This window comes from Dermochelys coriacea, chromosome 2, assembly GCF_009764565.3.
Source record: "Dermochelys coriacea isolate rDerCor1 chromosome 2, rDerCor1.pri.v4, whole genome shotgun sequence".
In the NCBI taxonomy this organism is placed as follows: domain Eukaryota; kingdom Metazoa; phylum Chordata; order Testudines; family Dermochelyidae; genus Dermochelys; species Dermochelys coriacea.
In genome coordinates, this window is record NC_050069.1 from 214,848,102 (window position 1) to 214,861,545 (window position 13,444).

The 13,444-nt window shown below is 40.6% G+C and overlaps 1 protein-coding gene across 1 annotated transcript in view; it reads right to left on the bottom strand.

The window, feature by feature from the left end:
* Window positions 1-13,444, bottom strand: part of BZW2 (basic leucine zipper and W2 domains 2) — a 73,008-nt gene that overhangs the window by 38,556 nt on the left and 21,008 nt on the right. Inside the window, 2 exon segments of the mRNA XM_043509223.1 lie at window positions 2,166-2,342; window positions 10,655-10,719. Of these exon segments, the coding sequence (XP_043365158.1) occupies window positions 2,166-2,342; window positions 10,655-10,712 (235 nt within the window). The 5' untranslated portion in view covers window positions 10,713-10,719.

The window sequence follows — 13,444 nt, forward strand, 5'->3', positions numbered from 1 at the left end:
AAAGCTTATAACCTCTTAAATATCACTGAAATGGAATGAAAATGGGCATCAGATGCAACAGCAAAAAGAAAAAAAAAAGCCAGAGCACTCATCAACTGTGGTGGCACTTGGCATGTATAGAGAAAGGAACAATCAGGATTTCCACACTATGCCACATCCTACAGACCACTAAGCCTACAGAGGGTTGAGAGACATGACAAGAAATCTTGGCTGGCTTTGAGTGGCGAGTGCAGGATGTGGTCCTGTGGGGATTACTGGTTGGTGCCAACTGCCTGATAAACATACTGGCACTCTTGTGTTAATTTTCATCCCTGTTTGCAAACATATTAAAGAAAACTATTAGCACATCATCACTTGTTTTAGGACTCAGAAAATGCTGCTAATCTCTTTACTGCTTACCATACCTAGCAAGTACATTTAACTGTATTAAAACTAGCTTTATTGGTATCAGATCTGTTCAGTTATGGATGTGGCATAATAAAGCAGAGGTAGGCAAACTACAGCCCGCAGGCCACATCCGGCCCACGGGACCATCCTGCCTGGCCCTTGAGCTCCGGCCAGGGAGGCTAGCCCCTGGCCCCTCCCCTGCTGTCCCCCCCTCTTCCGCAGCCTCACTTTGCCATGCCTCCTGCGCTCTGGCCTGCCACTCCTGCCAGGGAGTGCGGCGGCGTGGCTGCGAGTGCAGGCGATGCGGCGAGGTGAGGCTGCTGCTCTGAGCGGCATGGTAAGGGGGTGGGGAGGTCGTTGGATGGGTTGGGGTTCTGAAGGGGGCAGTCAGGGGCCAGGCTGTTGGGGGGGGACACAGCCTTCCCTACCGGCCCTCCATACAGTTTCAAAACTCTGATGTGGCCCTTGGGCCAAAAAGTTTTCCCACCCCTGTAATAAAGCTACAAGCAAACAGCATAACTATACACGCTTGGGTGACCAAATCCAATCTGCACGTACTAGTATTTGCAAGCAAATCAAGGGGTGCATGTAAACATTCAGAGTTGGCACATACTTTTGAAAGTCTAGCTTTTAAGTATGAAATTACTTTAAACCCCCTTATATATTTAATACCAATAACTGATGTATTTTAAAAAGAGACCATTTATAACTATACTAACTAGATCATAGGTCGATACAACATAATAGTAATTTAATCCAGGAACAGGACTTAGTTCAGCATGTCAACAGCCCCATTTAAATCAAGAGAATTAGGGTCAAACATTTTGTCTCCACCACCATTTTTATGCCAATATATTAATACAAAGTTTCAGTGGACAGAGGTGAGAACTAACTTTTTTCTAGAGGAAAAAGCAGACAGTGGAAATAACTAGATAAAGTTACGGTGTGAAAAAGGTTATTGATACAGGTTTGTAAATCAAGCACCCCAAACAGAATGTGAACATAAAAGATGCTAAAAAAATAATAGTGTCTCAGGTAAAACTAGTATTGAAAATATAGACCATTATGCTTTAGGAAAATCTACTAAATATAAAATGGAAAAACACACAGAGTTGTGATTGAGATACAAGTGCTAGGCAGCTGATTATTTATTGAAAACTACTTCTGCCTACCAATCTTCCCCCAACAAATTTATTCAATTTGTGTCTGGTTTTTTGTTTTTGTTTGTTTTTAACTCAGCAGCTCTCTTCTGCATCATTACTATTCATCGCCCTTTCAACAGGCTGTCTTCATTTGTTTGTCCTCCTTTCTCATTTGTAATCCATAAATCCTCAGTGCTTTCAGGTCTTCAGGATACTCACAAGTTGGGACAGCATTTCTGAAAGTCTCAAGTTTGATTTTCCACCCTTATCCCAGGAGTCATGCAGCTGTATTTCAAGCTGCTTTTGTAGCTATTGCACGGGTGGGAATGATTAAAATGGAAATTTTCCTAGTTCATCAAGGGCTCAAATCTGTGCTTCAGCAGTCAATAATGCAAGCTATTTGCTCTCAATTCTCCAGTTAGTGACACAATAGAGTTTTCATCCAGTACCATTATGCTGAAATATTTTGAAGTAGATTTGGGCTGATTGCAGACTAAATAAGTACCTAGATAGACAGAACCGAGGGTAGAGTTAATAGCTTTCATGGAGCAAAGTGTACACTATTTAACCACATTCCTCCACTAAAAATGTTATGTACAGAAATTTTCTAGCATTAACAAGATGCACAAAGTTTACCTAACATGCTGCCAGCTATCAGTATATCAAAGAGTGTGTCAGCATAGCGACGATAATCTAGCCTGGAGCCTGTTGAGTCCAGAAACTTGGCTACAGCTTCCAGGTCATTCCCAGCTTCATTGAGGCCTTGAATGATTGTATCCCTGAAAACTGTGGGTTCAAATTTCTCCTTCTCATCTAGGAGAGGGAAAAAAAAACAAAACAAAAACAAAAACAAAAAAGTCAACCAGCCATCTCTATGCTTAGATTTACATATTAGACAACAACTGACATATCTGTGATATGGGAGTATAACATACGTGTCCCATTATCCCCTGGTTATCCTATTTCAAAAGCATCAGTTGGCTTTTGTTAGTTCTGGGAATGGTACTTTTTCTTTCCCCCTTGTTTTTCAAAAACTACAAAGGAAAATGCACAACCAACCTTGGGAAAACGAAATAGAAGAAATCCATTAATGCAAAATTATATTGTATATATGTACAATTTTCTATTGCTATTTCTCTTATTAAATGTATTCCTCAATATGTTACTATATATGTTGTTAAATTAGATGTTAAAATACATGCTATGCAAAGCTACCTAGTTAAAAGTGCTACATGAACTTTCAGTTTTTCATTTTCTGATGTTCTTCATCCATTGGCCATTATCTTTGAAAACTCATGGCGACCGAGGGAAGTCCTGGACGACTGGAAAAAGTCTAATGTAGTGCCCATCTTTAAAAAAGGGAAGGAGGAGGATCCTGGGAACTACAGGCCAGTCAGCCTCACCTCAGTCCCTGGAAAAATCAGGGAGCAGGTCCTCAAGGAATCAATTCTGAAGCACAGAGGAGAGGACAGTGATCAGGAACAATCAGCATGGATTCACCAAGGGCAAGTCATGCCTGACTCATCTAATTGCCTTCTATGACGAGATAACTGGCTCTTGGATGAGGGGAAAGCAGTGGACGTGTTGTTCCTTGACTTTAGCAAAGCTTTTGACACGGTCTCCCACAGTCTTGCCAGCAAGTTAAAGTAGGGACTGGATGAATCGACTGTAAAGTGGATAGAAAAGTTGGCTAGATTGTCGGGCTCAAAGGATAGTGATCAATGGCTCCATGTCTAGTTGGCAGCTGGTATCAAATGGAGTGCCCCAAGGGTCGGTCCTCGGGCCAGTTTTGTTCAATATCTTCATAAATGATCTGGAGGATGGTGTGGACTGCACCCTCAGCAAGTTTGCAGATGACACTAAACTGGGAGGAGAGGTAGATACGCTGGAGGGTAGGGATAGGATACAGAGGGCCCTAGACAGATTAGAGGATTGGGCCAAAAGAAATCTGATGAGGTTTAACAAGGACAAGTGCAGAGTCCTGCACTTAGGATGGAAGAATCCCATGCACCGCTACAGACTAGGGACCGAATGGCTCGGCAGTAGTTCTGCAGAAAAGGACCTAGGAGTTACAGTGGACAAGAAGCTGGATATGAGTCAACAGTGTGCCCTTGTTGCCAAGAAATCCAACGGCATTTTGGGCTGTATAAGTAGGGGCACTGCCAGCAGATCGAGGGACGTGATCGTTCCCCTCTATTCGACATTGGTGAGGCCTCATCTGGAATACTGTGTCCAGTTTTGGGCCCCACACTACCCAAGAAGGATGTGGAAAAATTGGGAAGAGTCCAGCAGAGGGCAACAAAAATGATTAGGGGACTGGAACACATGACTTATGAGGAGAGGCTGAGGGAACTGGGATTGTTTAGTCTGCAGAAGAAAAGAATGAGGGGGAGATTTGATAGCTGCTTTCAACTACCTGAAAGGGGGTTCCAAAGAGGATGGATCTAGACTGGTCTCAGTGGTAGCAGATGATAGAACAAGGAGTAATGGTCTCAAGTTGCAGTGGGGGAGGTTTAGGTTGGATATTAGGAAAAACTTTTTCACTAGGAGGGTGGTGAAACACTGGAATGGGTTACCTAGAGAGGTGATGGAATCTCCTTCCTTTGCGGATTTTAAGGTCAGGCTTGACAAAGCCTTGGCTGGGATGATTTAGTTGGGGGATTGGTCCTGCTTTGAGCAGGGGCTTGGACTAGATGACCTCCTGAGGTCCCTTCCAACCCTGAAATTCTGTGATTCTCTGAATTTTAACTGCAACTTAATTCATGCATGGACATATGCAAATCTTGGGGAAGAGAAAAGATCACAGCAGCCAACAAACTCTTATGTTCTATGAGCACAGAGGAGTGTGGGTGGGGGGGCTACATGGTGTCATCACTAGTTGTTCCCAAGATTCACAGAGAGCAGCAGCTCTTGAAACAGAGAAGAGTGACAATCAACGATGCAAAAAGAAAAGGAGTACTTGTGGCACCTTAGAGACTAACCAATTTATTTGAGCATAAGCTTTCGTGAGCTACAGCTCACTTCATCGGATGCATTGGAGCAGGACCCAGGAGCTGTGGCGCATGTAATGAAAATGCTCTGCAATGGTCGGTGAGGAGTTTCAGTGCAGGTATTGATAATGAGAGTAACTCAATGGGGATTTTGGCAGGGTATTAAAAGGAATGGAAAGAAAAGTTAGTGCTCTATGAAAATTCGTGGAAAAAACTGTAGCAGAGTCATTCTGAGTAATCATGCTGCTTATTTACAGATATCTTGAGCCTCCTAGAATACTTCCCAGCATGGAATATAAAAAGCAATCATTTCACCTTAACTTGTAATAATGCCCAAAAAGTTTTTATTTGTGCACAAGCAGCATAATACCAGGAACAGAATCATGAATGCTATCAAACAACCAAAGGAAGTACAAACTATTCCTCCTTGGGGAACCACAAGAGTATGTATTATTCACATATCAGCAGCATCCTAGGTGCTTTACAGACAGTTATGAAGACAAAGTCCATACCCTTAAGAGTTTTAAACGTATGGATATTTTTTTATTTTTCAGACAGGCAGGTTTAAAAATACCCATTTTGTTAAATTTGGAAGGCTTCACTGCGTCTAGCACTATGGGGGCTGTGGACCACAGTGCAACACAAACACCACCACCACTAATATTTTCTACAGTAGTTTTAAACCCAGATACTTTTCCTGCCTACAAGCCTTCTTCCCCTCTGGAACGTCCTACTATTTTCTTCTCTGTTGCAATCTAATGTGTGTAGGAAGAGGATTTTTTTTTAAATTGCCTGAAGAGTGATACACATCATTGGTGAAATGTTGTTTTCCTAACAACTAATGTCCCTAGAAGTGATGTGCTTTCCTAACAACAAGCTGAATAAGAAGCCGTCATCATGGAATAGGAACAGCATGTGAAATTGTCAAGTGCATAATTAGGGCCAGCTAGCAGTTCCACTCATTTTTTTTCCTCTTCCCTTGTGTACAAATGCACCACATCATAAAATACATTTGAATCTTACTCTTTAACAAATGAATCTTAACCCTTCAACAAAAGACTCACAAGCCAGGGAAACTGAATTCATTCCTCCACAAAATCCATCCCATCCCCTTTCGGACCTCATTTTACTGTAGTAGTGTTTATTTTGAATTTCTACTGAACAATTTTCTTCCTGAAGGGCACCTGGATTCCTTTTGCTTCACTTCCTCCTATGCTGCATTTAACCATACTCACCAATTTTCTGGCTAATAGCATCTGCATGGTTCTTCAGTTTGCCAGACTGTGTGTTTCTGAAGGATATACTCTCATCTCCAGTATCACAGGAATAGATCTGGGTCTCATGGGCCTGCATGAAGCACTGCCAATATGCCACTGGGCCCATGTGACACCTACAGTGTTTTATGTGGGCATGTGTTTTTCTAGCCTAGTCAGGCACTGGTGATTTTGCTACAGATCCTACTCCCTCTCACACTTCACAGGAGCCTGAAACAGAAGAGGAAAGGAATACTCTGTGCAGTCACATCTATGCTCCAATATAGTAGGCTTGCGTATATCTGTGCCACATGCACAAATCCTGGTCTGATCCCAACTATTGCAGATAGGACTATTGAAAAAAAAAACAAACAGCATTCAGTAGGAGTGTAGGAAAGACTGCACTGACTAAGAGTTCACTAGAATTTTCCTATTTGTGCAAATAACCAAATAGTAGAGGCCAGAGTGCAACATTTAGCAACCCCACCCAGTGAAAGCCCAAAGGGGGACTGCATCTCAGGGTATCACACATTGCAACACCACTCTAGCTCCCCCTGCCCCACTCTCCCTTCTCCTGCTTTAGTAATTTTAACTCCTAGCAACTAAAGCATTGTTAACAGATGTATGTTAGCAATTTCTTTAGTTGCCAGCAGACAACTAAGCTCTTCAGGGAAGGACTGCGTCTTCCTGAATGTTTCCACAGCACCCAATACATTTGGAGTATTACAGTTAAGCAGGAAGCAAGCTGAGAACCTGCCGCCTGAAAAAAAAACAGGTTTCTTCAAGTTTGGCATCCTAAAAGTGAGCCGCCCAGAATCCAGTCACTTTGGCCTGGTCTACACTACAGAGTTAGGTCAATGCAAGGCAGCTTATGTCAACCTAACTCTGTAAGCGTCTACACTAAAATGTCACTCTTGCCGATGTAACTCACCTGCTATGCCGACTTAATAACTTCACCTCCATGAGAGACATTGCACTTAGGTTGACGTAGTTAGGTCAATGCAGTGTCTGTGTAGATGCTGCATTACTTACATTGACTTTAGTAGCCTCCAGGAGGTGTCCCACTGTGACTGCTCTGGTCACCGTTTTGAATTCCACGGCTCGATGGCCAGGTACGCAGGTACATGCCCCTCCAGGAATGCCAACAACCACCTTAAATTGTTTCTTTCTATGTCCCACAGCAGGCTAGCCTCCAAGGAATTGTCATGTTTCCCACAGCAACACTGGCAGGGTTGGGAGGTAGGCAGAGGGCAAGGGGAGCCCAAACAGACAAAATACAGCTGGGAAGAAAGTAGCAGCAATGGTTCCCATCAGGCTAAATCCTCTTCAGAAGTTGACATGCTAGAGCAGCACATGGGCAGACCACCACTAATGGCCCTGGCCATTGAGGACCTTGAACTTGATTCTTGGGCCACTTAATTAGAGAAGGTTCGTTTTGCTGAGGACACATGAGAAATCCTTAAAAAAAAAAAAAGGCACTAAAAACAACAGTGCCACCAATGAAACGTGCATAGGAGTGGCATACTAAGCCTTATATTATAGCTATTAGCCCACTAATTTATTGGAGGAGAGGTCAAGGGACATACAGCTCCAAAAGCCTCTCCAGAAGAGAGGAACCAATAATTTAAAAGGATGCACACTGAAACTCGAAATTAGCTGCAAACAAAACAATATCACGTAACTGTTCTGATAAATCCATTGTAAACCAGAACAGTTAAAATCCCGGTAAAATTATAGATAATAAAATCAATAACTATAGCAGCCAGGCTATATCTATAATTCATATTCTCTCTCACACGCACACAGATTTTGCTCACAGTAGTTTCTATAGTATCACATTCATTATTACCAATTGTTTCTCTTCCCAGTCAAAGTGAACTAGCACCATTCCTGGTAAGCAGCCCTTTATTGGTCCAATTCCCAGACTAACCACACAACCTACAGCAGCCAATGATCTGTAAAATACATTATAAAATGCATCTGTGCACTCATAGGTTATATTTCACTAGAATACCTTGGTGATTTTGGCAAACTTGGTGCCAGCTCATACCAAGTCCCCAAGCCTCAATGAACTCTGACAAATGCATAGCTGGAAACCAGTCTGGCTTACCTGTGTGGTAGTACTGTTAAAATAGATATTTCAGTTATAAGAATGTGTTTAACTTTATGGAATCTTGTAGGATGCTGCATGTATTAATCCTACTTTTTATCCCATATTCTAAAGTAACGTTTAAATGTTGGTACTGCAACTTTAACAATGTTTGCTAAGACTGTAAATCCCACACAGTCAGAGAAGCATTTTATCAAGTGTGAAATGCTAGTTTACAACAAGAGCGGTTATCTCCTCTCCCAAAAAAGAAGGTCAACAGGCACCAGAGAAGCCATTGTGGACAAAAGACTCTATAGGTTGAAGAGGGTAATGCAAAAGCCTTCATCCCATCACAGCTTGATCACTATGAGAAGGGAATAAAAATACCTGTTGAGAAATTGTTCCACCTATGCTGCTTGAACTTAAAGAGGCGAAGATTTCTAAGCATAAGCAAGGGATCTCCAGCTGTCTAGTTTGAGTTAGCCCTAAAGGGCATATAAAGCTTGCATATTATATCAGCTATCATCATCTTTTGGAACCTAAGACTGTACCTCATTTTGTGTATGTGGGTACCTGCTTTAGCCTTATGACTCTCTTATTTCTTTTCTTGATTAATACCTTTAGTTAGTTTATGTAAGACTGGCTATAAGCATTGTCTTTGGTGAGAGATCTAGGGTGCACTTGGCCTGGGGTAAGTGATTGGTTCTTTAGAACTGGGAGTAACCTGAAAATTATTGTGATTTTTGGTGTAAGGGACCATCTATCACAGAGGCAGGTTCGCCTGGGTGGCAAGATAGATTGGACTACTCACAGGGACTGTCTGTGGCTCCCTATTAAGGCTGTTTTAGTTTCTGAGAAGTTCATACTTGTTACTTGGTTGATGAAATCTAAGTATAGAACACACCTCCAGTTTGGGGTTTGTGCCTGTTTCTTGACAGTCTGCCCTGATGTTGGCATTCATGGAGTGACAACCTTAATAAGTGGCATCACATTATTTAGACTATGCCAGGGTTCTCGGGTCTAATAGTCAGCCTACCCTGTCACGTGGCATGGTCCTTTAAGAGGTTGGCAGGTCTGATCCAGATTTGTGAGTGTGTGTCTCTAAAATATGTAAGATGTTGGGTGAAAGGAAGTGGTCCCAGGAGTAAGAAATGTTTGCTAGGGCCAGGAGCCTTGCAGATAGGGTGGTACAAGGCTCTCCCTCTCACCTCACTAATTGGGGATGAGCTGAGAGAAGGGGACCAGCATAAAGGCTGCCTCCTCTCTCATAGCATTGCAGACACCAGGAGATATCAGCAGGGAAAGATGGCCTGCTGAGAAGCCTGAAGGTTTAAGGAAAAGGGGCCAAGTGGCAAAGCTAGTAAAGGCTGTACAACTGGCTAATCTACAACCGAGTTCCAGAGAAGAGAGCTGGGGAGCCTCCTGTGTAAGGAGAAACTGTTGCAGTAATTAAATACAACCCAGTTCCCAAGAGGAGAGCTGGAGACTTCTGCCTAAGGAAGGACTGAAAAGGTGTAATCCTGAGAAGGGACCCAGAAGGGTTTCCAGATCAGAGACTGTTTCAGGTGCAGGAAAGCAGAATCTCCTGAAGGAAGGAGTCATAGACCCCTAGTTGGACTAAGCCTAAGGCAACAAATATCCCGGGGTATATTTGAGCAAGCTTCTACTTGTGCTTATGGCTGTCATTAATAAATGAGACCCTCAGAAGGGAGGCGCTCTTTGATTACAAAGATCTGTCTGGACTTTTGTAACCCAGGTGAAGGGAAGTTATACAGGGATCACCTGTGACACCATGCCTGACAGAAAGGGGGCACACTGGGTGACCCCCTTTCCATCACATAAATATAATACTTTCAAAATTTATGGAATCTTGAAAATAATGAGGGAAGATACTTGGTTATATTTAGACACATTTAATATTAAATTATTAAAACCCCATATGAAAAGGAATTTATTTTGTGGTATGTTAATATTTTTAATGTGAATAAAAAAAACGAACACCCTTAAAATCCATTGTCACAGTAAAAAATAAATATTGGAAAAAAGTATTCTTTAATTATTTAAAGAATATTAAAGTTTTCAGACTGTCATCATAAAAGAAAGCACTATATGCCCATGGGATATTTGAGAGGTAGGAAGTTAGCTTCATTTTAGAAATCAGGGGCCCATTTTGGGACATTGCATAGATTTGACTCTAAAAATCTCTTTAGTTGAAGTTCATTTCTGAACGCAGCTTGTCTTTTAAGAAACCCTTGGTAGTTGTGCTTTCTTAATCAAAAGTGTGCCTTTACAGTGGCAGCTGGAAGAAGTGTCTAATCATCCTCAACCATTCTTCTCAATACCCAAATCTTCTGTAATCCTGGTTAAAACCTTCCTCTTCCCAGAGGCTACTGCACACTAATACAAACAAAGCCAAGCTCCAAGTGTCTTATTTGTAGTCCTAAATGTATACAAAAAGCATAAACTTTAAAAGGAGCAAAGAGTCCTGTGGCACCTTACAGACTAACAGACGTATTGGAGCATAAGCTTTCAAAGGTGAATACCCACTTCATCGGATGCATAAACTTTAGTTACATTAAAATCACCAACAGTATCCTTTACACTTTTGGGAGGATGGTGGTAGGTAGGAGGGAACACCTTAATCCTACTAAACTTCAGTTACTCCATCTGCTCGTTTTTTAGTCCTTCAACATGTGCATTTCAAATGAGAGGACATCAGGCAATGCTTTATATGACTGTGATAATTCTAGTCACCTTCATGAAAAGGAAAAAAAAATAAAGCATTTATCCTACCCCTCTTCCTAGTTTTGAACCGCTGGCCTGTTAGCACCGGCTTCTGATGTTTATTCATAAAATTTCTGCAAGAGAAAGAAAAATAGTTTAACTATGTATATCAGTTTAATCAGAGTACTTACAGACGACACAGTCACATGACAGTAAAGCAAAAAAGAAATTCATAGAATCCAGCAACACTAATGAAAAATTCATGTAAAAATTAGTTTTCATTATTTTAAAGACAAACAGCACTATAATTTTAACATATTCTGATTGAAATTTGTTTCCCTGACAAAGCTTGGTTCATGACAATACTATAAAAATGGAAGCTTTCATTCTACATAGAAATTTACCAGAAAATAATCTCAAAAAAGTTATATTGTCACAATATCCTTTGTCTTGCCTCTATTTCAAGAAACGTAAAGTAGAGAAATTAATTACAGTATTAGATAACAAGTCTCAGGACCAAAAATAATCCTAGCTCTAATAAGGGCCAGCTTTAACCAGGCATAGGATCTTTTGTAGAATCATGATTTGTAAATTCATATAAATTGGCATCATTGTAATAGGATTTCCTGATTTCGAAGATAAAAAACAAAACTAAAACCCAGCAACACTTAAGACTAGATTGAAACCTTATTATCTGACCGCGGTAAGGGACAACAGGGTGCTTCACTGGCTCAGGAGCAGACCAAACTGCGATTTATAAAAGTCACAATTCCTCCCCTGACTGCCCCCTCACTCTGAGGAGGGAGTAAATTACTTCACCCCTTTTCATTCTTGTCTTGTGCACCCAGTCAACTACCTAGGCTAGCAGGAAGGGGAGCACGGGGGCATGGATCCTCCCACTCTGCCACTTCACTACCTATTAGCTTGCAGGGAGAATAGCCCCTGCTGTCCTCATGAGCAGACTAAAAATCTGAGCAAGAAAGTAAGGGGGAAACTGACTCCCCTGTATAGCCAACAAAGGGCAGCAATAATGTAGCCCTCAGTGATGAAAAACAAAATGACAACTCATGCCTTACAGAGTCCCATTGAAATCAATATGGGTTCTACAAAGATGTTTACAGGATCAAGTCTTTGGCAAATATTTCTTCCGAACATCAAATACATTTTCCTGTCCTATTCAAGTGTTTATAACCATGACTTGCTTATTAGCTACTAGAGAACTGGGAAGAGATGTTATCGCCTTCCGTGTCCCGCACAAAATGGTACCTAGTTTTCCTCCGTCAGCAATTTTGTATTTAAATAGATACTTGAAAATCTAGACGGCATTCCATTAAATAATATCAAGCTAGGACGAATATTGGGCCTAAACTACTGGAGAGTATCCCTTACATACAGGCCTCAATTAATGTGAGATTAATCAAAATTGCCATATTAAACCTTTATTCATTCATAATTATTAAATAGCATATTATCTGATGAGCACCGCTAGTCTTCAGTTTTATTGAGTATATTAGTATAATTGATTTAAGTATATAGCTATATTTTGCATAAGCTTCACATCCTATATTGATAAATGAATGCAAATAAGTAATATAGAGTGAATATAATGAAGTTTCATTGCACCTACCAGTTCTCTTAGATCTCCCCCCATCCTCCCCACAGAGGAGGTTATTGTTTGGACTGGGTAAGCCATTTCATATAATTCAGGACATAAAACTCTACCAAGATTCTTGACTTATCTGAGAGCACCCTAAAGTTTTACCTATCGCAGATCTTGTTTTTTGGACCGTCACTAAAACTTAACAAAAACAAAAAAATCCACACAACCAACCAAAATAAGTTTAAACACACACCCACATTTACCCACAGACACCCTACCTCATTTTAGGCCCATTTGTTTACAAATGAAATAGAGAAGATTTATTCTACAGCAAGTCTCACTCATGCTACTGGTTTCAAAGCTCACACTACACATGCCATCACCTCCTCCTAGGCTGAGCAAAGTGAATTCTTGGTTTCACAGCGGGACAGATTCTATCAATTACAAATTACCGTACAGAGTGCAGAAGTAGAATCTGCCAGTTAATTGGTCGTCTGTATCCCAGTAAATTAGTTTTTGAACAACCCTCCCAACAATGCTCTAGTGATATAATCTACTCCAATTTCTGAGATGTCTATCTTTTCCAGTTATAATTAGCGCTGTCAATTAATCACAGTTAGGGCATGTGATTAATGTAAAAATATAAACTCAATTTAAAAAAAGTTACGATTAATCATCGTGTTAATCACACTGTGAAACAGTTATAGAATACCAATTTAAATATAAATATTTTTAGATTTTTTCTACATTTTCAAATATACTGATTTCAATTACAGCACAGAATACAAAGTGTACAGTGCTCACTTTATATTGTTTTTATTACAAATATTTTCACTGTAAAAAAAGATAAACTAAATAGTATTTTTCAATTCATCTTCTACAAATCCACTCAGTCCTACTTTTGTTCAGCCAATCACTATGACAAACAGGTTTGTTTACATTTACAGGAAATAATGCTGCCCGATTCTCATTTACAATGTCACCCGAAAATGAGAACAGGCATTCGCATGACACTGTTGTAGCTGGCGTTGCAAGATATTTCCATGCCTGATATGCTAAACATTCGTATGACCCTTCATGCTTCGACTTGTAGGCTCTAAAATTTCACATTGTTTTGTTTTTGAGTGCAGTTATATAAAAAAATAAATTCTACATTTGTAAGTTACACTTTCACGATAAAGAGATTGCACTACAGTACTTATGTGAGGTAAATTGAAAAATACTATTTCGTTTATCTTTTTTACAATGAAAATATTTGT